This window comes from Lepidochelys kempii, chromosome 9, assembly GCF_965140265.1.
Source record: "Lepidochelys kempii isolate rLepKem1 chromosome 9, rLepKem1.hap2, whole genome shotgun sequence".
NCBI classification, from domain to species: Eukaryota; Metazoa; Chordata; order Testudines; family Cheloniidae; genus Lepidochelys; species Lepidochelys kempii.
Window position 1 is genome coordinate 66,658,834 of NC_133264.1, and position 23,944 is coordinate 66,682,777.

The 23,944-nt window shown below is 39.4% G+C and overlaps 1 protein-coding gene across 9 annotated transcripts in view; it reads right to left on the minus strand.

The window, feature by feature from the left end:
* Window positions 1-23,944, minus strand: part of DIAPH2 (diaphanous related formin 2) — an 811,118-nt gene that overhangs the window by 189,368 nt on the left and 597,806 nt on the right. For 8 of the 9 annotated variants that reach the window (XM_073360856.1, XM_073360855.1, XM_073360854.1 and 5 more), the window contains one exon: window positions 18,522-18,685. In XM_073360856.1, the coding sequence (XP_073216957.1) occupies window positions 18,522-18,685 (164 nt within the window). Of the gene's footprint in view, window positions 1-11,970; window positions 12,101-18,521; window positions 18,686-23,944 lie in introns of all 9 variants that reach the window. The other variant, XR_012160923.1, reaches the window with a different exon arrangement.

Here is a 23,944-nt window from a genome sequence, read left to right on the forward strand (position 1 = left end):
CAAGACAATGTCACAGAGCATTTGATAAGAATTTGGTTGGCTAAAGTAAGGATCCATAGTAAAATGGAGTAAAATGGTATCTTGCTTAACAACCTGAATTACTATTAATATTTATTAAGTGCCCCAAGCTGCACTAAACAGAACATAAAAGGCAGTGCACCTGCCCAATGGTACTTACCCTGATCTATGATTCTGTTATAAACCAAGAATAAAGGAGATTGAGTTTACCCTTATTAGAGAAAAGACTAAATCAATGATACTGGAAATTAATGTCTCTTCTGTAAAACATCTGTGTAAAAATGGCATCTTCTTACTCAACAGAACTGCTCTCTAATCATTTAGTCCTGTTTACGTAGAATTGCCAACACAGCCATTGTGAGGACAGGGAACCAATCTAATGCAAGAGAGCCTGCAAGTGAAGAAGAGACCAAAAGGGATGCAGGGATGGGAGGGTGGTCCTGAACATCCTGAGGAAAAGGCTGTTTTGCCTCCTTGATTTATTATTTTCTTCCTTCTTCCATGAGAAGAATCAGAAAAGGGAAGGCATGGTAAAGGTGACTGACCTGCCTGCTCTGTGCTTCCAGCAAGGAGAGGAAAAAAAAAAAAAAGATAAGGAGAAGGAGGTGTAGGCATAGCTTTTGTAAATCAGAATAATGGACGGTTCTCTTTCTAGTTCCCGCATCTCTAGATGGAACCATAATAGCTCAGAGTACCATCATGACCTATAGGGAACAGTTGACTAGATTACTAGGCAGGATTGCTGTCAATTGTATTTGCCTAGTTGCAGTCATATGGTTGACAGCCTTCCAGATTTAAAGCAGTCCCTTGACTGACGGCCCTTATAACTAACTCTACAGTGTATTTTCTGCTGTTATAATCATCACATAATAGTACCAAAATAACACTACCTTTAAAGCACAAAGCTAATCATGTAGTGGTAAAAACTATGTAAGAGAAACAATTAGACATTTTAATGGCAACTTGGTATGTGGAGGAGGAGAAGTGATTCAAAAATAAAGTTGGAAATCAGGGGAGAAGAGAAAAACAAAGAAACAAACAAGGCAGGCTTGTTGGGCTAAGTGCCCTTTTCCAAAGCACAGAAAACATTTTGATAGTAATCAATATCTGTATCTGCTCACAAAGCAACTGAGAAAGGTCAGCCACTGCACCATCCCATATTGCCTCCCTTATAACTTCCTTTCTTCCTGATGCTAAGGGATAATGCAACAACAACTTATTCATAGGGAACATTTTGCTGAAAAAATATATGTGAAGATGAACTGTAAGACTCAAGGGAATTTTCTCTTATTTTGCAGTCACTGATATGCTTTGATCACGACAATGAAAGTTAGTTTTTGGCCTAACATTGACTGCTTGGGATTTTAAAAAACTCTGTAATATCTTGTCATTTATTGTCATAACTTCTGAAAACCTAGAACAAATCCCACTAGGAAAAGAAGTCATTTTTGGACACATTTCATTTTTAGATGAGACAAAAAAAGCAACATCCCCACAATGTTGTTAAAGATTAATTTATCCATTTAGGCCCTTTTTAAATTTGCTCTGGAAGCTTATGTCTTATTAAAACTAATTGACACATGTATCTTGTTTAAACTAGTTTTATTCTAAGTTCCTATTATTAAATATTATTTTTCTGTTCTCTGCAATATATGTTTAACTTTTGATGAAGATAACAATTAGAGAAGAAAAAATATGTATATCTGCTTCTGACCCAAAGTAACCATAATCTGCTTAAAATAGCAAACAAGGGTTGGTGGCTATTTTTCACTCAGAAACTAATAATCTAATTATCCTTTTTTAAGTACTCATTGAAACCATTCATTCTACACTTCTCTGAAGAAAACAACATGAGTTTGCCAGTGAGATTAAATATCTTGGTAACATTAAAGTAACTTGACTTCAGTTGTGTTATTCTTGTGTAAATTATGTTGAAGTCAATCGCTGAATATTTATATGGAATGTTCACAGGAGACATTTAGAACATATTTTTAACTTCATTTAATTTTGACTTTTCTTTTCACTCCACCCTTAAGAACATCCTGATGGGCTATTTGTTTAGCCAGCTTGGAAATTTACTAAATGAGCCATGAAACCCTGGAATAGTGTAAAGTTGGAAGGGAGTTATCAGTGGCTGTGAACCAGAACACAGCAACATACAACTGGCTATACCAAAGATCACTAGTCTATTTACTTCAGTATCCTGTTTCTGACAGAGAAAGATATTGTAGCGGAAAGGGAGAAAAAAAAAACAGTAGGTGGACAATTATGTAATAATTTATACATCAGGCAGTTTCTTCCCAACGTTAACAGAGTGCTAGGTAGGAAACCCTGAGCCAGTTCTCTGTTCACAGCAGCTCCAATCAGGCATAGCAGATTGGAGCTTTCGAGGCAGACCTGTGCCTAATTTGTGGGTGGGGCAGGGCAGAAAGGCTAATTAAGCCATTAGCCAGAGCCCACAAATAGGCACAGGAAGGAAATGAAAAGGGGGAAAGCAGGCAGTAAGAGAGAGAGAGATTGCTCTTCCCCTGCTTGTAAAGGCGCTAGGTATTCTGTGAAGGTAGTGGGACTCAATAATAAACAAACTGCACAGGGTGTTGAACCAGCACAAAGGTCTCTGCATGGTTTGTAGACCGAGACAGATGTGGGATCGAGGAGGCCCTGTTACACCAACTGCATTGTTTATTGTTTGGCTTATGTCCTGGAACATGAGGGGTTTACCCTTTCCAGTAGATCTGTAAATAGTCTCATTTAGGGCTGTCAAACGATTAAAAATAATCACGATTAATAGCACTGTTAAAAATAATAGAGTACCATTTATTTAAATATTTTGGTTGTTTCCTACATTTTCAAATATATTAATTTCAATTACAACACAGAATACAAAGTGTAGAGTGCTTTTATATTTACTTTTTATTACAAATATTTGCACGGTAAAAAACAAAAGAAATTGTATTTTCAATTCACCAATACAGGTACTGTAGTGCAATCTCTTTATCATGAAAGTTGAACTTACAAAGGTCGAATTATGAACAAAAAAAATAACTGCATTCAAAAATAAAACAATGTAAAACTCTAGAGCCTACAAGTCTACTCAGTCCTATTTCAGCAAATCGCTCAGACAAACAAGTTTGGTTACATTTGCAGGAGATAATGCTGCCTGCTTCTTGTTTACAATGTCACCTGAAAGTGAGCGCATTTAATGTTCGCATGGAACTGTTGTAACCAGCATCGTTGCATATTTACGTGCCAGATGCGCTAAAGATTCGTATGTCCCTTCATGCTTCAAGCACCATTCCCGAGGATATGCATCCATGCTGATGATGGGTTCTGCTCGATAATGATCCAAAGTAACGTGGACCGATGCATGTTCATTTTAATCTGAGTCAGATGCCACCAGCAAAAGTGGTGGTTTGGGTTCTGTAGTTTTCGCATCTGAGTGTTGCTCTTTTAAGACTTCTGAAAGCATGCTCCATACCTCATCCCTCTCAGATTTTGGATGGTACTTCAGATTCTTAAACCTTGGGTCAAGTGCTGTAACTATTTTTAGAAATCTCTCACTTTGCAAATCTTTGCATTTTGTCAAATCTGCAGTGACAGTGTTGGTAAATCAAACAACATGTGCTAGGTCATAATCCAAGACTGCTGTAACATGAAATATATGGCAGATTGCAGGTAAAACGGAGGAGACATACAATTCTCCCCCAAGGAGTTCAGTCACAAATTTAAATAATGCACTTTTTTTAACGATCGTCATCAGCATGGAAGCATGTCCTCTGAAATGGTGGCTGAAGCATGAAGGGGCATACAAATATTTAGCATATCTGGCACTTAAATGCTTTGCAATGCTGTCTACAAAAGTGCCATGAGAATGCCTGTTATCGCTTTTAGGCGACATAGTAAATATGAAGCAGGCAGCAGAATCTTCTGTAAATGTAAACAAACTTGTTTGTCTTAGCGATTGGCTGAACAAGAAGTAGTACTGAGTGGACTTGTAGGCTCTAAAGTTTTACATTGTTTTGTTTTTGAGTGCAGTTATGTAACAACCCCCCCCTACATTTGTAAGTTACACTTTCATGATAGAGATTGCACTACAGTACTTGTATGAGGTGAACTGAAAAATACTAGTTCTTTTATCATTTTTACAGTGCAAATATCTGTAATCAAAATTTAATATAAAGTGAGCACTGTATTTTGTATTTTGTGTTGTAATAGAGATCAGTATATTTGAAAATCAAAACATCAATTTTTTTTTATACATTTCAATTGGTATTCTATTGTTTAACAGTGCGATTATTCGTGATTAATTTTTTAAATCGCAGTTAATTTTTTGAGTTAATCGCATGAGTTAACTGTGATTCATCGACAACCAGTTTCATTATGTACATAAACGTAGAATTCTTTTTGAACACTACTGAATACAGGAGAAATTCTTAGGACATCTTCTGTTCTCCTCTATTTGCAATGTGGCTTTCATCTGGACTCCTTGCTATTATAGATAAGAGTGGTATAGCATTCTATAGAGCTTCAGCTCTAACCTGTTCAGGTTTCCACTGGTTTGCACAGGCTAACAGTGAACACCATATTTGGGATATGGAAAACATTACTATCTGTCATGACCTGGAACAGCTGGAATGAGAAAGTTACCCACCTTGTGCAATAACGTCGGTTCTTTGAGATGTGTGTCCCTGTGGGTGCTCCACTTTAGGTGTTTGTGCTCCCGTGCTCGTAATCAAAGATTTGTGGTGGCAATGCCCGGCTGGGTCGCACATGTGCAGTCCCCGTCTTGCACCGCTTCAGGCAGTCAGCTGGTGTTGTGCGACCAATCCCACCTCTGTTCCTTCTCTATTGGAGAGACTAAGTGATAAACTCCAAAGTAGAAGGGAGGAGGACCCACAGAGGGACACATCTCGAAGTGGAGCACCCACAGAGGGACACATCTCGAAGAACCTATGTTACTGCATAAGGTGAGTAACTTTCTATTCTTCGAGTGCTGTCCTTGTGGGTGCTCCCCTTTAGGTGACTTCAGAGCAGTGCCCTCCGGTAGGAGGAGGGGAATTCGGAGTTGAAGTCATGGCAGAAGACAGTGAGTCCAAAAGAAGCATCAGATGTTGCCTGTTGCTCTAATGCATAATGCTGTGTAAAGATATGGGCTGAGGTCCAGGTTGTAGCGCTACAGACGTCCATGATGGGTACGTTGTTAAGGAAAGCAATGGAGGTCGATAGGGCTCTGGAGGAAGTGTGCGGATCCCCATAGGAGGCTGTCAGTCACATTGATGACAGCATTGTTTTATGCAAGCAGATATCCATTTGGAGAGCCTCTGTTTGGATATGGCACTCCCTTTGGAGTGTTTAGTGATGGAAACAAACAGTTTGGGTGGTTTACAAAATGGTCTTGTTCTGTCTATGTAAAAGGCCATTGCCCACCATACATCGAGAATATGAAGTGTGGACTGCCTCCTATCCTTATGAGGCTTGGGATAGAATGTCGGTAGGTGAATGGCTTGGTTCAGATGGAAGGCTGAGATGACTTTTGGTAAAAACTTGGGGTGTGGTCTCAGGGATACTTTATCTTTTAAAATAGACAGTGTATGAGGGGATCTGCCATGAGAGCACACAACTCTCCTACACGTCTGACAGATGTAATTGCCACTAGAAATGCCACCTTCATATAATATTGAGCATGTAGCCATGGGTTTGAATGGGGAACTGGTGAGGGCCTGAAGGACTAGGTTGAGGTCCCATGGTGTAAGTAGAATCATGTAGTTCTGGGTAGATGTTGGAGAGGCCTTTGAGGAAATGTTTGGTGAGTGGGCAAGCAAAGACAGAGTTGATCCACTTTGTGGTGAAACGCTGTGATAGCGGAGAGGTGTACTCTTATTGAACTCATGGAAAGGCCTGCCATTTTATGATCTAAGAGGTAGTCTAATATTAAGGGTAAGGAGGCTGAAATGGATACCATCTGCTTTCGTTGGCACCAGGCACTGAATTGCTGGCACTTGTGTAGGTCCGTGTGGTGGGTAGTTGCTCTACTACTATTTAATAATATGTTTTGTACATCTTCTGAGCAGGTCAACTCAGATCCCTTGAGCCATGGAGGAGCCATGATCTCAGGTGGAATCTTTGAGGATACGGATGCAGGATGTGATCTGCATGCTGGGACAGCAGTTGAGGCAGAAGCGGGAGCATGTGTGGTGGATGCACTGCCAGCGGGAGAAGGTAAGGATACTAGATTTGTCAGGGCCATGTGGGGGCTATTAGGATTACTGTGGCTCTGCCCTGCCTGATCTTATGGATCACTTGAGCCAGGAGGAGGGTAGGCATATAAGAGGAGAGCATTCCACTCGATGAGAAAGGTGTCGCCGAGAGAATGTGTACTAAGACCTGCCCTGGAGCAAAACCTGGGGCATTTGGTATTTCACACGGTTGCAGAGAGGTCTATTGTTGGTAACCCCACTCTTGAAATATGTGTAGTTGTGTAGTTGTTGTTGAGCTCTCACTCATGGTCCTGATCGAGTATGGGTCTCCACCTGCCTGACTTTTTCTTTGTGAGAAAATAGTGGAAATAAAATACCCTCCATTTGTGTCTTGTTGGAATGGGTTCTACTGCTTGTAGATGTATGAGGTGGATAACCTCCTGACGCAGTAGATGTTTGTGAGAGGGATCCCTGAAGAGAGACAGGGAGGGAGGGTGGGTAGGGGGTTTGAAAAGAAAAGGGATGGTGTAACTAGTTTGTATGATTTCTAGCATGCATCTGGTGGATGTGATGGTTTTCCAGATTGGATAAAATGGAACTAGGCAATCTCTGAATGGTCAGGAGAGAGTAGACGTCTTCAGCACAAAAAGGCATGGGGTTCTTCGGCCCTCGACCAAGGCTTCAAATTTGTTGCCCCCCCCTGTCGATGGCTGCAACGCAGCTGCTGAAGGAGTAGGCTGTCCTCTCCTTGATAGCCTCTATTTGCGATCCTGTGACTCGTACTGTCATTGTTGTTGTGAATATGCACTGCGGCATAGTAACTCCACTGTCTTTTCTTGGATCTAGAGATCGGAGTGTTGACTGTGAATCTTTCAGTGTACGGAGAGAATCGTCAGTCTTTGACTATGTATTGCATTTCCCTAAGGAAGTCGGAGAGATGGAGCCATGAGGCCCTTCTCATCACCACTGTGGTCGCCACTGAATCCACAGAGTCCAGTGCAGCTTGGAGAGTTGTTCTAGAGATGAGCTGTCCCTCTGATACAAGTGCTATCAATTCTTCTTTTATACCTTCATAAATAAAGTCAATAAATTTGGAAAACTTTGTGTAATTGTTGTAATCATACTTTGCCAGAAAGGCCTCAGAACTGGCTATCCAGAGATGTAAGCCTGGTGGCCAAAAAGGTCGAGACTTTTCCAGTCCTTATCATAAGGTGTTTTCTTGGGCTGCTGTTGTCTGCCACATTCATGGTCTGCATTGATTATGAATTTGGTGTTGGATGGGAGAAGAGGAACTCTGTGTCCTAGGCTGGCATAAAATATTTTTTGTCAGACCTCTTGCGGGTTGGAGGAGCAGTTGCAGAGGTCTGCCAAATGCTTTTGACAGGTTCCATTATTGTATAGTTCATAGGTAAATAGATTTGGGAAGAAGAGGATGTATTCAAAATGTCCACTAGTTTGTGCTTTGTCCCATGGACAGAGGTGAAAGTAAGCTGGTCCAGTCCGATTGTACTGGCTTCCCCAGGCCGGCGATTTAAAGCCCCGGAGTGGCGATTTAAAGGGCCCGAGGCTTTAAATTGCAGCCTGAGCCCCAGCGCTCTGGCAGCAATTTAAAGGGCCGGGAACCCCAGGCACTTTAAATTGCTGGCCTGGGGAAGCCAGTACGCCGGAGTCCTGAGCAGATTTAAAGGGCCCGGGGATTTAAAGGCCCTGCCCCTTTTGGTTGAGGCCCCGGCCCCCCTTCCCCGCCGCTCAGGACTCCGGCATACCGGTAAGTCCTTTAAGTTACTTTGACCCCTGCACCTTTACCTCTTCCACAGAGATGTCCAGAAAACTCGCCATCCTTTTAAATAGGTCCTGGAATTGTTTGAAATCAGCCCTGATATTAGGGGGAGGATGATGACAGGTGAGTATGTAGTGCCCTGGTCTCAGGGTTTCTTCCTCCTCTTCATCTCCTTTCCCTGCTGGTTCCAAAGATCCAGGTACTGAAGGTGCAGGTGATTGGTGTGTGCTTAGTTTGGATGTGGTAGGCAATCCCTGTTGTGTGGGGTATGTCGCCCACAGATTCCAGTATGTTCACTGGGGTGAAAGGGACATAGGTGAGCCCCAGGGTTGGCTGTACCATTGTGGATGTCTGGGATCAGTATAATACACCCCCTGAGGGGGTCCCATTTTGGATGGCTCATGGGGGGCAGGAGATTTTCGAGGGGAGTCTATTTGCCCTTCTTTGTCGTCCTCCTCATCGCTCAAAAAAGGTGGAGCGGAGCGTGATGGAGTCGTAAGAAGACTCGGTGCAGAATGTGCTGGGCACACGTCGGTGCCGAAAATGGGACAGTCACGTGTAGAACTGGATTAAGAGTTCTTTGTGCCTTAGGAACTGCTGTGGTGTCTGCATCATCTATACTGGAGGCTGCATGACAGTCAGTGCTGGGAGCTATGGTGTATATGTTGGCACCACAGGCTGTGCTGGTGGGTGCACTGGGCATGCAGTGGAGGGTTGAAGAGTTAGTCACAGTCTGCACCAGTGCCATGCCACTGTGTGCAGATAGTGGCTTTGGATGCATTGGAGTTGAGGCATGGGGTTTTGATTTCCCCATGGTGCCTGTATCTGAGCTGGCTCTTTTAGAGCCCTTAGCTCTTGGGGTACTGGCAGTGCCAGATGGTCATGCTATCTTGGCTACTGGCACAGCCAGTGTGGTCAGCGCTGATGCTGTTTGACGTTTTCTTAATGGCACTTCTTGGCCGATTCCTGCATCAGGGATATGACTACCTGCTTTTTGGACACTTTTTTAATAGGGTAATCAGACGCCTGGGTGGTGGAGGAGGGACCCTTGGTTCGCGAAGCCATGGTTCGCGAGGCTTGTCCAGGTGGGGTCCGGGCTTCAGGCTCAGATACCGGTCTGAGAGACTTCTCCATGAGAAGGTGTTTTAGTTCTAAGTCTCTAGCCTTTCTTGTTCAAGCAGTTAACTTGTGGCAATGAGGACATTTGTGTGTTATGTGTGTTTCTCCTAGGCAGTGAACACACTGCGCGTATCCATCTGAAACTGGTATGGACAGACTGCAGGTGAGGCAATGTTTAAAGCCTGGAGAACCAGGCATTCCCATCAGGAAAGGCTTTTGCCCCCAGAGAGGCTAACTATTCTAAAGGGTCAACTGAAACTTAGCTTGTAACAAATAATAATAATAAAAATACATACTTTATTTTGCTTATGTTTTTTTTTTTTAAATGAGGCAACAGGGACAAAGAGAAACTAATTCACTAACTATCCTAACTAAATGATGGTAGTAAATAGGCTAGAAGAACTAAGTAGCGAGGCACTGCTAAGTGCTCCAACTCAAAGCCAAAGACGGTAGAGAAGGAACTGCGGGGGGAGAGGGGTTTTGGTCGCACAGCGCCGGTTAACTGCTCAAAGCAGTACAAGACAGGGACCGCGCATGTGCGACCCAACCAGGCACTGCCACTACAAATCTCTGATTACGAGTGCTGGGGCACACAAACACCTAAAGTGGAGCACTCAAGGGACAGCACTTGAAGAAGAACAGCTTTTTGTCTCTCTCAGTACATCTCTGCAGACCTCTTGATAGGTGGCGAGGGTTTTGGGGAGTGCGGACAGTCGCCGAACGTTCACTGAATGTTGGTAATGTAAGGAGGCTGCTAATAAAAAAATCTGGGCTTGAACTGGATAACTGGATGAAACATATAGATAGTGATGTGAACACCTCCAGGGATATGCCTTAGTACTGGGCACAGAAATGGGGCACCATCTCCAGAGCACCCATTTCCTTCTCCAGCTGTGGCCCAAGGGGGATATCCCAACTGGTGTGTGTTTCTGCCTGCACGCATATCTGCGCACTGGGAAGAAAGAGGAGGATGACACAGCTGGCCCTGTAGGCACTAGGACCTACAACAGTACCCTGGATCATGAGGACTTATTTGCTGGGTAACAAGTTAAGTCTCAGGTTTTAAACTGTTTAACAAAAATTTCGGCCACATGTATTTAATCCTTATTCTTATTGAGATGTCTGAAGAAGGAAGAGCCGAGTGGCACAAGGCAAATAAATCATTTATTACTGTCTTCTAATCTCACCCATCAAGGTATTTCCATAGCCTTATCCTTTAGCCAAACGACTCTTCACTTAAAAGTGAAAGTTTAATGGTGCAGTCTGAAGTTTATAAATCTGAGAAGAGTCTGGGAAAAACTTTGATTTCAAGTAAATTCTCAGTTCACTACACTCCCGCCACACTGCAACAAAATCTACAAATAAATATATGTATTTTGAGTGTTTATGAAAAGATATAGATATCCAGATCTCTAAACAAACATAGAACACTAGCAGGACATGTCACACAATATATTTACAAATTGAAGTACCTTGCAGATCTAGAATTCTGGAGAACCCTTCTCCCTTTTCTGGGGGCAATAGTATCCATGAAGCAACTTACTTTAACTCCCCATATGTGGTCTTGAGGAAAGAAGGGAAGAAACTGAAGAGAGGAGGCAGCCAGAGACTTGAGCTGGCAGGAGCAGATGAAGAAGCAGTTTAAGCAGCAGTTGTCTGACACCGATGATGACATCAGAGTGCTGTATACAGTTTAAGCCAGGGTTGTCTGACACTGATATCATCAGACTGTTTTGTACAGTTTTGACCCTGACTGTTCTTATAACAACTTGAATAATAGAGAGGAGATGACACAAAGCTGGAAGAGGTTACAAGCACTTCGGAGGACAAGATTACAATTCAAAATGATCTTGATAAACTGGAGAATTGGTCAGAAATCAAGATGATGAAATTCAATAAAGGCCATTGCCAAACCACTGTGTTTAGGAAAGACAAATCAAATGCACAACTACAAAATGGGAAATAACTGCTTAGGCAGCACTCCAGCAGAAAAGGATCCGGGTATTATAATGGATCACAAATTGTCATAACCATATAGCTAAAGGTAGCCTAGAATCCTCCTTACCTGTAAGGGGTTAAGAAGCTCAAATAAACTGGTTAGCCCCTGACCAAAAGGACCAATGGGGAAAGAGGATACTTTCAAATCTGGGGGGAGGGGAGAAAGGCTTTGTTTGAGTTTTTTGTTGTGTGTGTTCTCTGGGGAAGCAGAGAAACATCAGGTCAGAAAACTCCTTCTCCTAAAATCATCCTAAAATGAGTCTCAATATTGCAAAAAGAGTAAGTAAATAAGGCAAGGTGCGTTAGATTATCTTTTGTTTTTAGCTTATGAATTTTCCCTATGCTTAGAAGGAGGTTTATCACTGTTTTTTGTAACTTTAAAGTTTTGCCTAGAGGGGACTCCTCTGTGTTTTGAATCTAATTACCCTGTAAAGTTACCTTCCATCCTGATTTTACAGAGGTGCTTCTTTTAATTTTTTTTCTTTATAATAAAGTTCCGTTTTTTTAAGAATCTGGTTTACCTATTTGGTTGGTATATTATTCTCAAGTCTCCCCAGGAAAGGAGGTGAAGAGGTTTGAAGAGGATATTTTAGGGAACAGGAACTCAGAGTGGTCTTTTTCCTGAATCTTTGTCTAACTCACTTGGTGGTGGCAGCATTACCCATCAAGGACAAGGAAGGATTTGTGCCTTGGGGAAGTTTTTAACCTAAGCGAGTAGAAATAAGCTTGGGGGTCTTTCATGCGGGACCCCACATCTGTATCCTAGAGTTCAGAGTGGGGAGGGACACAAATTGAATATAAGTCAACAACATTATGTTGTTGCAAAAAAGAACAAATGTCATTCTGGGATGTACTAACACGAGTGTTGCATGTAAGGGACAAGAACTAATTTTTTGCTCGACGTGGCACTATCGAAGCCTCAGATGTTGTACTGTGTCCAGTTTCAGACTCTTCACTTTAAGAAAGATGTGAATAACCTGGAAAGAACCTAGAGGAAACCAAGAACAACAAAAACAAAAGAGGTTTAGGAAGCATTACACATGAGGAAACGTTGAAAGAACTGGGCATGTTTAGTTGAGAGGAGAAAGCTGAGGGGGAATAGTAACAGACTTCAAATATGAAAAATATTGTTATAAAGAGAATGGTGATCACTTGTTGTCCATGCCCAATGCGGGTACAACAAGAAGAAATCAGCTAGGTTTGCAGCCAGGGAGATTTAGGGTAGATATCAGGGAAAAAAAATCTAACTATAAAAATAGTTAAGAATTAAAACAGGATATTAAAGGAGTGGTGAAATTGCTGTCATTACAGGTTTTTAAGAAAAGGTTACACAAATGCCTGTCAGAGATGGTTTAGGTATTCTTAATCCTGCCTCAGCACAGGGGATGTACTAGATGACCTTGAGGTCCCTTCCAGCCATGCATTTCTGTGATTCTCTCTCCTGCGCAGATTGGCTGTTTACTCCAACCCCCTTCCATTCAGTCTTCACCTCAGCCTTGCTCCACCTCTCCTCCATGCTCCCGTCCTTGCCTTCTCTCACTTGCCCTATCCTCCTTCCCTTTTATGGCCCCTCTCTTTTTCTTTCCATTTAGCTAATTCTCTTCCAATACAATCCCACCAAAGGATTTAAACAACAAGCTCTCCAAGCCCCAAATCCCAAAAAATCATGAAACTAACATGATGTTAGTTAACTATCAGTGTTAATTCTGCTTGTGTTACATCCTTTCCTCCCTAATCTTCATCTCTCTTCTCTCTTTAGATTTAGAGCTTGTCTACAGAGACATACACAGTTTGCAGCAAATTGGGGTGTAAATCTATCCTGTATTAGCATGCTGCACACTAAATGTCCATCTGGACTCTGCTGCCACACACAAACAGTTCATAGACTCGTAGACTTTAAGGTCAGAAGGGATCATCATGATCATCTAGTCCAGGTATCGGCAACCTTTGGCATGCGACCCACCAGGGAAATCAGCTGGCGGGCCGGGACAGTTTGTTTACCTGCCGCGTCTGCAGGTTCGGCCGATCGCAGCTCCCACTGGCCACAGTTTGCTCTCCCAGGCCAATGGGGGCTGCGGGAAGGTGGCCAGCACATCCCTCGGCCCATGCTGCTTCCTGCAGCCGCCATCGGCCTGGGACAGCAATCCATGGCCAGTTGGAGCTGTGATCGGCCGAACCTGCAGACGCTGCAGATAAACAAACTGTCCCGGCCTGCCAGCAGCTTTCCCGAGTGTGGCGTGTGCCAAAGGTTGGCGATCCCTGATCTAGTCTGAACTCCTTCACATTGTAGGCCACAGAACCTCCCCTACTCACTCCTTTACTGGATCCCTAACCTCTCATTGTGTTAATGAAGTCTCAAATAATGATTTAAAGTCTTCAAGGTACAGAGAATCCACCATTTACACTAGTTTAAAGCTTCAAGTGACCCATGCCCCATGCTGCAGTTCAATCTACTTCCATTTCAAAGCAGGGTAGATCAAAGTACACTAAGGAACTGTTAGTGCAAAGCAAGAGCATCCAGATGGAAACTTTACCCCAATTTGCTACGGACTAAATGTCTTTCTAGACAATCCTTAAAGGACCAGATTTTTACATAGAATATGCACCTAACTCCCATTAGGTGCCAAATTCCCTTTAAAAATAGTGCCCTAAGCTCACTGGGGCAGGTATTGTCTATTACTTCATGTTCATACAGTGTCCAGCACAAAAGTGTCCTGTTCTTGGTTGGCCTAGAGGCATTGCTTTAGTTTTTATTTATTATTTATTTTATCTATTATTATATTTAAAGGAAAAATCCATAAAACCTGACTTTAGCATTCCAATATAATACTGTTGGTTTTTACACTGGACATCTAATACAATTATGAAACAGGTGAGGTTTATATTTATGGTAAATTGTTAAGGTCAAATATTGCCTTAGAAATACTCACAAAGATTTGTGTGCACAAATCTGAGGGCAGAATCATGTTTAAAGGGAACATAGTGCATATAGAGCAAGTATAAAATGTCTGCCAAAGTAAGTGATTAAAATAGTCTGCACAGTTTTTATTTTTTATATTCAAGGAGAAACATTTGCAAATGTGTGAATTATACACATGTATATAAAGTCAATCAAAGAATTATAGTGAAATTGGGATAAATAAATAAATAGGGCTGTCAAGAGATTAAAAAAAATTAACCACACTGTTAAACAATAATAGAATACCATTTACATATTTTTGGATGTTTTCTATAGTTTCAAATATATTGATTTAAATTATATCACAGAATAGAAAGTGTACAGTGCTCATTTTATATTTATTTTTGATTACAAGTATTTGCACTGTAAAAAAAAAGAAATCGTATTTTTCGATTCACCAAATACAAGTACTATAGTGCAATCTCTATCGAGAAAGTTGAACTTACAAATGCAAAATTATGTACAAAAAACTGCATTCAAAAATAAAGCAATGTACAATTTTAGAGCCTGCAAGTCCACTCAGTCCTAGTTCTTGTTCAGCAAAACGCTCATACAAACAAGTTTGTTTACATTTGCAGGAGATAATGCTGCCTGCTTCTTGTTTGCAATGTCACCTGAAAGTGAGAACAGGCGTTCCCATGGCACTTTGTAGCCAGTGTTGCAAGATATTTACATGCCACATGCACTAAAGATTCATATGTCCCTTCAGGTTCAACGACCATTCCAGGGGACATGCATCCATGCTGATGACGGGTTCTGCTCAATAACAATCCAAAGCACTGCAAAGCGATGCATGTTCATTTTCATTATCTGGGTAAGATGCCACAAGCAGAAGGCTGAGTTTCTTTTTTTAGGATTCTGTAGTTTCTGCAATGGAGTGTTGCTTTTTTAAGATTTCTGAAAGCATGCTGCATACCTCGTCCCTCTGAGATTTTGGAAGGCACTTCAAATTCTTAAACCTTGAATCAAGTGGTGTTGTAGTTATCTTTAGAAATTTCACATTGGTACCTTCTTTGCGTTTTGTGAAATCTGCAGGGAAAGTGTTCTTAAAATGACCAACATGTGCTGGATCATCATCAGACTGCTATAACATGGAATATATGGCAGAATATGGGTGAAACAGAGGAGACGACATACAATTCTCCCACAAAGAGTTCAGTCACAAATTTAATTAAAACATTTTTTTTTTAATGAGCATCATCAGCATGGAAGCATGTCTTTTGGAATGGTGGCCGAAGCATGAAGGGGCATACGAATGTTCAGCAGATCTGGTATGTAAATACCTTGCAATACTGGCTACAAAAGTGCCATGTGAATGCCTGTTCTCACTTTCTGGTGACATTGTAAATAAGAAGAGAGCAGCATTATCTCCTATAAATGTACACAAACTGTTTGTCTTCGTGATTGGCTGAATGAGAAGTAGGACTGAGTGGATTTGTAGGTTCTGAAGTTTTACATTGTTTTGTTTTTGAGTGTTTTGAGTTATAAAACAAAATATATCTACATTTGTAAGTTGCACTTTCATGACAAAGATTGCACTACAGTACTTGAATGAAGTGAATTGACAAATACTATTTCTTTTATCATTTTTACAGTGTAAATATTTGTAATAAAAACAATATACTTTTTTATTTCAATTACAACACAGAATACATATTTTCTATGTGGTTAAGACTACAAAATATCTAAAATGCTGTTGTAAAGTAAGCTAAATCCTGCATTTAGAATCAATGGGAGTTTTGGGTGAGCAGAGAATGCAGGATGTGGCACTAGGGGTGAAATTCAGCCTGCAATCAAGTCAATAGTAGCTTTGTCATTAACCTGAATGAAACAAAGACTTATTTTCAGTTGGTATTTTTGTCTCTTCGCTCTTCATTATTCCCTTTTAAAGTGACTTCCACACAGAAATGATCACTCACTATGGCTTTTTAAAAAAATATGAGGTCTTTCTCTTCATTTTACACCTTTGTCATGAGTGACTATGCAGTCTCTCTCTTTCCATAGATATAAATGTAACTTTTTTTTTTGCTTCCTCTCAAATTTGTTTACAGTAGTTATAATATAATACACATATACTGTATTTTAATTATTCATTAATAAATGCAACATTATTAGTAATGGTGTTAAGTTAATGCAGACTGGCAAAACAGGAAAAGAAAAAGTGTACTGGATAAAATTAACAACTGAATACACAAAGGTTTTGCAGTCATTTCTTTTTATAAAGTGCCATATTACTCTGAAAAATGGATGTGTACAAATGCACCTTTATACTATATAGATCTGCTTCCTGCACATGGGTACATTTACAGACAGATCTGCTGATTTCAGGAACAAAAGTGCCTTTTATTATTGCTTCTTACCATATTAGCATTTTACAGCCAGCGTTGCCAAGATGGAGTGAGCTGGACTCTACTCCATTTATTACCATCATCATCAAATCAAAACTACTGAAGAAAATGTGTTTCCCACAGGTGTTATGGGGGGAGACAGGAGGATTCATAATTTGAGAAGTGAGATAGAACGAGTGTAAATGCAGGCCAAGTCTGAGGCTTGCTGAGTCTTTATTACTAGAAATGACGACTGAGAAGGAAAGACCCCAGCTCAACTCTATGATCACGTGGGGAGTTTATAGGGGTTATATTTGAGATATCTTTTTCTTGCAAAATGAACACCTTTGATATCAGTGAGAAAAACATGGAACTCCAAAATAAGATTCTTACAGAATTACTCTTCAGAGAAGAACCACATTTTATACATGAATTAATGACATTTTCAGCTCCTCCTGGATTAGTGAAGCTATAGAATAGTTCTTTTTATATGTTCAGTTGGAAAGGTCACAATTTTTTACATTTTTATTCTTGGCAGAGTTTAGAACATCTTATTTTAGTTCTCTCTTCTCCCAACTGAAAACACAAATATCACAAATTTTTCTTCCCACTAGTGGTAGAGTCCCCTCAAAAGCCACATGCTTTTGTAAAACTAGCCACTTGGTTTAAAACATCTGAAGAATAAAAGTCCAAACCAGTTATAATGTATTTTCCAGAAATTCACCGTTAAGCACTGAAGAGTAAAAAGACATTCTATGTCTAAATATCCAGTAAGTCTGAAGGAAGATTAAGTAGTAAGGTTTAAACAAAATAAAAATGGGATTTCCCACTGTAATGTGACTTCTAGGAAATGCAAGGGCAAATATTCAGTGAAGTCCTATATACTTTCATGGGAGTTACATACATACATCTGAGGACAGATTTTGGCCATAATGCTTAATCTTGTTCATCTGAATACAATCTCCAGATCAGCTAATTTTTCCCTAGCTATTGTATTATTTGGGTAGAATTACTTATTTCAGCTGCCCAAATTTAAGCTGCCACATTTGAAAATTTTAGCATGGGATTTCAGGAAAAATAGATGCACGGATATATCTCATTACACTTGCTTTTGTCCATGACCAATCTTTATACTGATGTGCTAGTGGTAATGTCCTATTATAGCAGCATTGCATAAATGACTTAGGAAAATGAACAATTTTAACTGTATTACAAATAATTAAAATGTGCTGTAGTTAAAGTTTAAAAAAATTAAATTATGTACTAAAGTTATGCTTTAAGAGCAGTTTGCATCTACTATACTGAAAATCCTGATAGTTAAAGAATTAAAGCTTGTTTCTGGCAATACGGATCTATTTGCTTTAGCTGTGTGGTAAATGGCTAAGTAGTACTGATAAGTCAAGGCAATTTGACTATTCCCTGGAGGCACAGTGTGATGTTCTGTCCATCTCTTTTCCCTACCTGCTTCCCTACTTACATGTTATTTTGAAAAAACAAAATTTCTTAAAAAAAAAAAAAAAATATGAGTCAGACACATTGGCTGGCTGGGAATAATAGAATTTAGGACCCAAAGGAGCTCTGGGGGATTCCTTTAATCAGAGATAGAAAGCTTATTTTGAAGGTTTCTATCTTCTTGCCTGCTAAACTGCAATATTCTACTAAAAAGCTTAGTCTCTAGATTTCAGAATGATGCAAATGTCGGCGTCACCAGTGACAACCATACAGATTTTTTATTTTAATATTTTTCAAACATGGACCTGTCCAATTTCATGTAGTTTTTTTGCACATGTGTTAAATGTGGGTGGTTTTTTTCTTCCTCAGTTTGTTTTTTAAACAGGGAGAAGAACATTTTATATGCATACCTAAATAACCATCAAATCCAAATGTAATTTTTTAAGAATTGTGAACTAACAAGTTGGAACAGGGGACTGCAAATCAATAGCTCTCGAAGAGAAAATAATTCAATCTGTTTCTAAACTGTCGATTTACACCTGTCATTCTCTGTTATAGGATCAAAACACACAATCTATTTTATCAATGAGCACTTGGGGGAAAAACAACACTGAAAAGTTTGAAGCAAAACACAATAATGTTGTATCACTGTTTTGTTAGTCTTTACTTACCAAGAACATAGTTCGGAAGTTGCTCAGATCACCAAAAAATTCCTCTATACTTGTTGCTTTGGGATCAAAGGTAAAGTACTCTCCCAAATTCTCATATAACTTGGTCATGTTGTTATGCATGTTGGACAACTTTTCATACTGGTCTCGGGCACTCTTAGCAAAGCTGTAAGTTTGTGTTAAGGAAGATCATGCAAATATAACCATCTCAGTGTTAAAACAAACAACAAAATAGCACAAAAGTTAAATTATATTCTCATTTAATTGATATTGCTCTATAATCCAACCTGATATTTACTGATTTTATGGGGGTGAGGCAGAATTATATGTACTCAGGAACATTTCATCATTGGTTTGCAAACTTCCCCTTGTTATGGCCTCTCATTTAATGGTGAAAATCCTACTGCTTAGTTACCTGAAAAAAGTAATACCAGACAGTATTAGAGACAAGATGAAACAATCCTGCCATAATGCAATGACTGCTGAGCCCCATTTTGCCTCTGTAATGTCCATGTGCTCTCCATGGGTGTAGGATTTTATATCCATTTGCACTGAATTGCATCTAATTGCCCATATCCACCTATTGAACTAATCTCTCACTTTGCGGTTTGATTACATCCTTCTATGTGTTTATTATAGCTCCAATTTTGAACACTGTTGAATTTACACCAAATACTCCCAAAATAAAGACAAAGTAGCAATTTAGGGTGCAGAGAGGTGAAGATTTTTCACTTTTTTTTTCTTTTAAAGATTAGTTGATTTAAAAAAAACTTCTTGAACTCCAAAGAGTTCTGGACTAGCAGGAAGCATCAAGCATAACAAGAGAAGCATTACTGCCTAAAGAAAGACTAGATGCTTTACAACTGTGGCAGAAGTGGCTTGCTGGACTACATTTGAGAATCACTACTTGAAATGTGCAACATTTACAACAATGAACATAAAAATAGCTAGTGAAAATTGATACTTTAAATTAACCCTGAAGCTGTCAATAAGACACTCTCATTCATTTGAAGTTAGAGATTCAAAAAACAAACACACACTGTCCCTGGATGTGGTAGAAAACATGAGTGATATAAACAACAAAGAATTAGACATGAAATGTAAATTGTCAATCTCTCCTCAAAAGCAGATTGGGAATGAAATGGTAGGGATGTATATAGGACTCAAGAATGCACAGTATCTGCCCGTTGTTTAAAATGTCACAAGTCTGTTGCATGCTGAAGTATATTGCACATACTTATTAGTAACTGAAGAGGGGCTAGAAATCAAGTAGCGATCCACTTGACCTTCACAATAGGTTTCATTAGAAATTTGGTACAACTATCACTTCACATGAAAGGAAGTCATTTTATATGTAAACACAATATAATCTATCTTCAGAAAAACGTATCTGAGAATATTTAACTGTTAACACACGTTATTAAGGGAAGAATTAAGAGAGAGTTTCCCCATTGTTTTCCTCAAAGGTTATTAACAGCTTCAATACACTTCTCTCTTTTGTTGTTTGTTTTAAGATCAGGCACACACTACCTTTAAAACTGTTAGTCCATGGTTAAACAAGTTCCTCTGACCCAGAACTTCAGTTGATGAAATTGCTGTGCTGTACATAAAAAAAACCACCCAACCCACAAACCAAACAATCCGACAGAGAAGTAATCGAGTTGTGACACCCATGAATAAAAAGGTAAGAGAATCCAGGCTGAAATTCTATTCTTAACATTTCCATTTTACTTAGGTATGGGTGATATCTCAAAAGCCTATGCAATCTTAGAAGCCTCATGCAATGCAATACCAATGTGAAAAGATGCTCTATTGAAAACAGTTCTAATATTTTGCTTGAATTTTCCTTGTTTGTGACTAAGTGAGGGTATCAAACCCCTCACTTAAACACAGGTTTCAGAGTAACAGCCATGTTAGTCTGTATTCACAAAACGAAAAGGAGTACTTGTGGCACCTTAGAGACTAACCAATTTATTTGAGCATGAGCTTTCGTGAGCTACAGCTCACTTCATCGGATGCATACCGATGTTTCCACGGTATGCATCCGATGAAGTGAGCTGTAGCTCACGAAAGCTCATGCTCAAATAAATTGGTTAGTCTCTAAGGTGCCACAAGTACTCCTTTTCTTTTCACTTAAACACAGTATTCTAAGAACAACATGGAGAAGTCCATGCAAGAGAGACCACCTCTTTCTAGGCAACCTATTTTTCCAAATCATCTCAAACATATCAATTCTGTTTCATCTTTCTTTGAAGACTTTCAGTGGCTTTTAAGACAAATTTTACTGTAAATCATATGCAAATATTTTTTGGAAGGAGGGGAAATAACCAAGGAAGGTTTATTCCCTACAAAGCTTGCTGGTACATCAAAGATATATTTTCCTTCTGTATGTACATTACTGCTACAACTTAATGAGTGACATACTCACAGGTTTGAAATAAGAACTGGATTTACTGATAAACTGTGTCCAACTTGGAGCACCTACACTCTTTTGGTCTAATCCTGGCAATTTCTACATTTTTAAATGTCAAAATCCTTAGTGTTACGCAGTATATAAAGTGTTATAGAAGAAAATAATTCCACAAATGTACAATCAGAAACATAACAACCTCTTTTTCTATCACTGACAAGATATTTTAGAGGTATAAGCAGTATGTCAAAATGCTAGAATGCACGTTTCCTTACCAAAACAAACAAAAAAATAAAATCACTATTATCTACAAAACAAAGCAAAAAAGAGAGGAAAATTGGTTAGATTACAAGGTGGATGAGACACTCACAAAGTTTGTTTACAACAGAAATCTGGGCACAAAAAACCCTACATCAAAGAAGCAAATGGGATATCCATGGTGAGTTTTTTGCTTCTAGTGCTTATGTTCCACCGTGCCCTGCCTATACATTTATGTATAATTTTTATCAGCAAAAAATGACTAAGACAACTTAAACTACCCAAGATTTTCTTTATAAGGTCTTGAAATGTTCAGGTTGCTCTTTGTGTTTTGTGGAGTGCTACATAATGTTTTTTCCTGCTAGCTTCTAAAATCCATTGACATAAAAAAAATATAATCAATAAGATGGGGGGAAAGGTGCATCTTAATGTAGTGTGAACTAATCACATTTTAAAAATAGGAAAAACTTCCATGCTAACCCTAAACTAGAGGTTGTGAACCTTTTATTTAGGTACATATATGTCAGCAATGCCTACTGCTTTCCAATTCAGTTGTCCACAATCTACCCACAGTGGAGCTTGGATGGCTACAAACTCTCAGTTTACATAGGACCATGGTTTGGAGTACCTCTGTCTCCACTGAAAATTAGGATATACACAAACGAATACGAGGCTGGCATTTATGATGCATCGGGGCCTAGCACATTTGTGGGCAGCAATGGCACATTCCTGGATTGAGGGTTTCACACAGCCTAGAGAATTTCTTATTAAAGCCTGAATTACCTTTGCTGATACACACATTAGTGGCTGCGAGCCACTGTCCTGAACAACCTACTCAGCAAACTTGTCTTGGAAAAAAAATATATGTTAACCTACACAATTTTACAAGTTCCGTCTATCCTCCCCTTAAGAAAATAAGCTGTGTGAGGACTGTGGGAATGGAATTCTTCTTCCTCCAATGCAGTGGGCAGGAAAAGGGACACTTCTGCAGCCACAACAACAGCCCTTGTGATTCAGTAGCAGCCATGGTCCATGGAACCGCCTGCCATGAAGTTTGACTCTTTGCACAAGGCTCTGTTGAGTTCCCATTCATGGCCTTTTCTTTATCTGCCTACCCAAAAGTGTGCAGTGGAACTACAGCACTCACTCTATGTTTTGGCCATTGTGTTGCTGTAATGGAATTTCAAGGGTATATTTTTACCATGAGTTAACTTATCACCTTACAGAAAATAAAGCAACATATTAAAGATGTGAGGAACTACAAAGTTACATACATTGTTATATTCCCTCAAAAATTAGTGTTATATTAGCAACAAGCATAAATTACCCTAAAATACTTAAAACCAATAAAAAATGTTATCACCAAAAAAGTGAACTTGCATGCATCATTTGAAGAATAAGGAACTGAGATGCAAAATCTGAAAATACAAAGCTATAAAAACTATAGATAACAGTATTGTTATGATAACTCAACAAACTCCTGTTTCTAATACAGCCTTGAGGTTAAAACCTGACTCCACTGAAGTCAATGGAAGTTTTGCCATTGACTTCAATGTACTGCCTTTTGCCATTGACTTTCAAGTTTTACCTACTTGACTGTTAAGATTATATATTTTGAAGATGATTTGACAAGCAACAAGTGAAGGGAATTTTATTTGCAAGTGTCTCTGCTTGTCTATACCACAAATTCTTTTGGGTGGTGCCCTTTTCCACTCTATGCTACTTTCCCATGGTAGAACACTAACTGAGGTTAAGCATCTTCTTTCTAGAAGTATGCATGAGCTTTAAGCATAGTGTTCCTGTAGGAAGACAGCAATGGAAACTTGAGTTATTGGTCAGTTGTAGAGGACTGTTGTAGGGTTTATATGCCGTCTCCTTAAGCGCAAGGATGATAACGACAACCAGTCATCCATTTTGTCTGGTTCCAGTAAGATTTAAGGATGTTAAATACACCTACCTACAACTGCAACGTCATGTTTAGTATCATGTCAGACAAGTGGCATACCTAGCTACCTCTTTAAACATCTGGGCTAAGGACTTTTACAGCTCTAAGCAAACTGTAAAATGACTACTTCCATGAATGTTTTGGGTCCATGAAGTGGATTTTTTTTACACACATAAGCTTATGCCCAAATAAATCTGTTAGTCTTTAATAAAATTAAAATTTAATAAATCTGTTAGTCTTTAGTGCCACCAGACTCCTCATTGTTTTTGTGGATACAGACTAACACGGCTACCCCGCTGATGGATGCTTTGCCGTCTTTGCTGCGGTCTTTGCTAAATTTTCAGCCTTGATTTGGCTAGGTTTTTAGACAAATTCCACATGTTCCACAGGAACATGATTTCTATTTTGGGGCATGTTAGGAAAAGAGGGTATTTGTTTCATTAGCGGTTTCATTTCTTAGGCTAGAAAATACTCCACCAAGCTAATAACACAACAGTATCTGATTACCATCTATGTAACATTCCATACATTATCCACAGTAAAGCTTTGAAAATTTTATTTTATTAGGTCACAGAAAAAGAGCTTAGTATATGCATTTTATACACCCTTCACTCTACTTCCTTTTCTCATTTTCATCTTACTACAGATGGCAACCGCTTTTAAATCAGAGTTTGAGAATTTTTGAGCACCAAATTAGAAGGTTTGAAGTTGCATTATTTTAGTCTAGAATAATAACAAACAACAATAATAAACGAGATGATTTAAAAGCCAACTGTTTCCTTCTAATTTTCAACTACACTTAACCTTCAGACA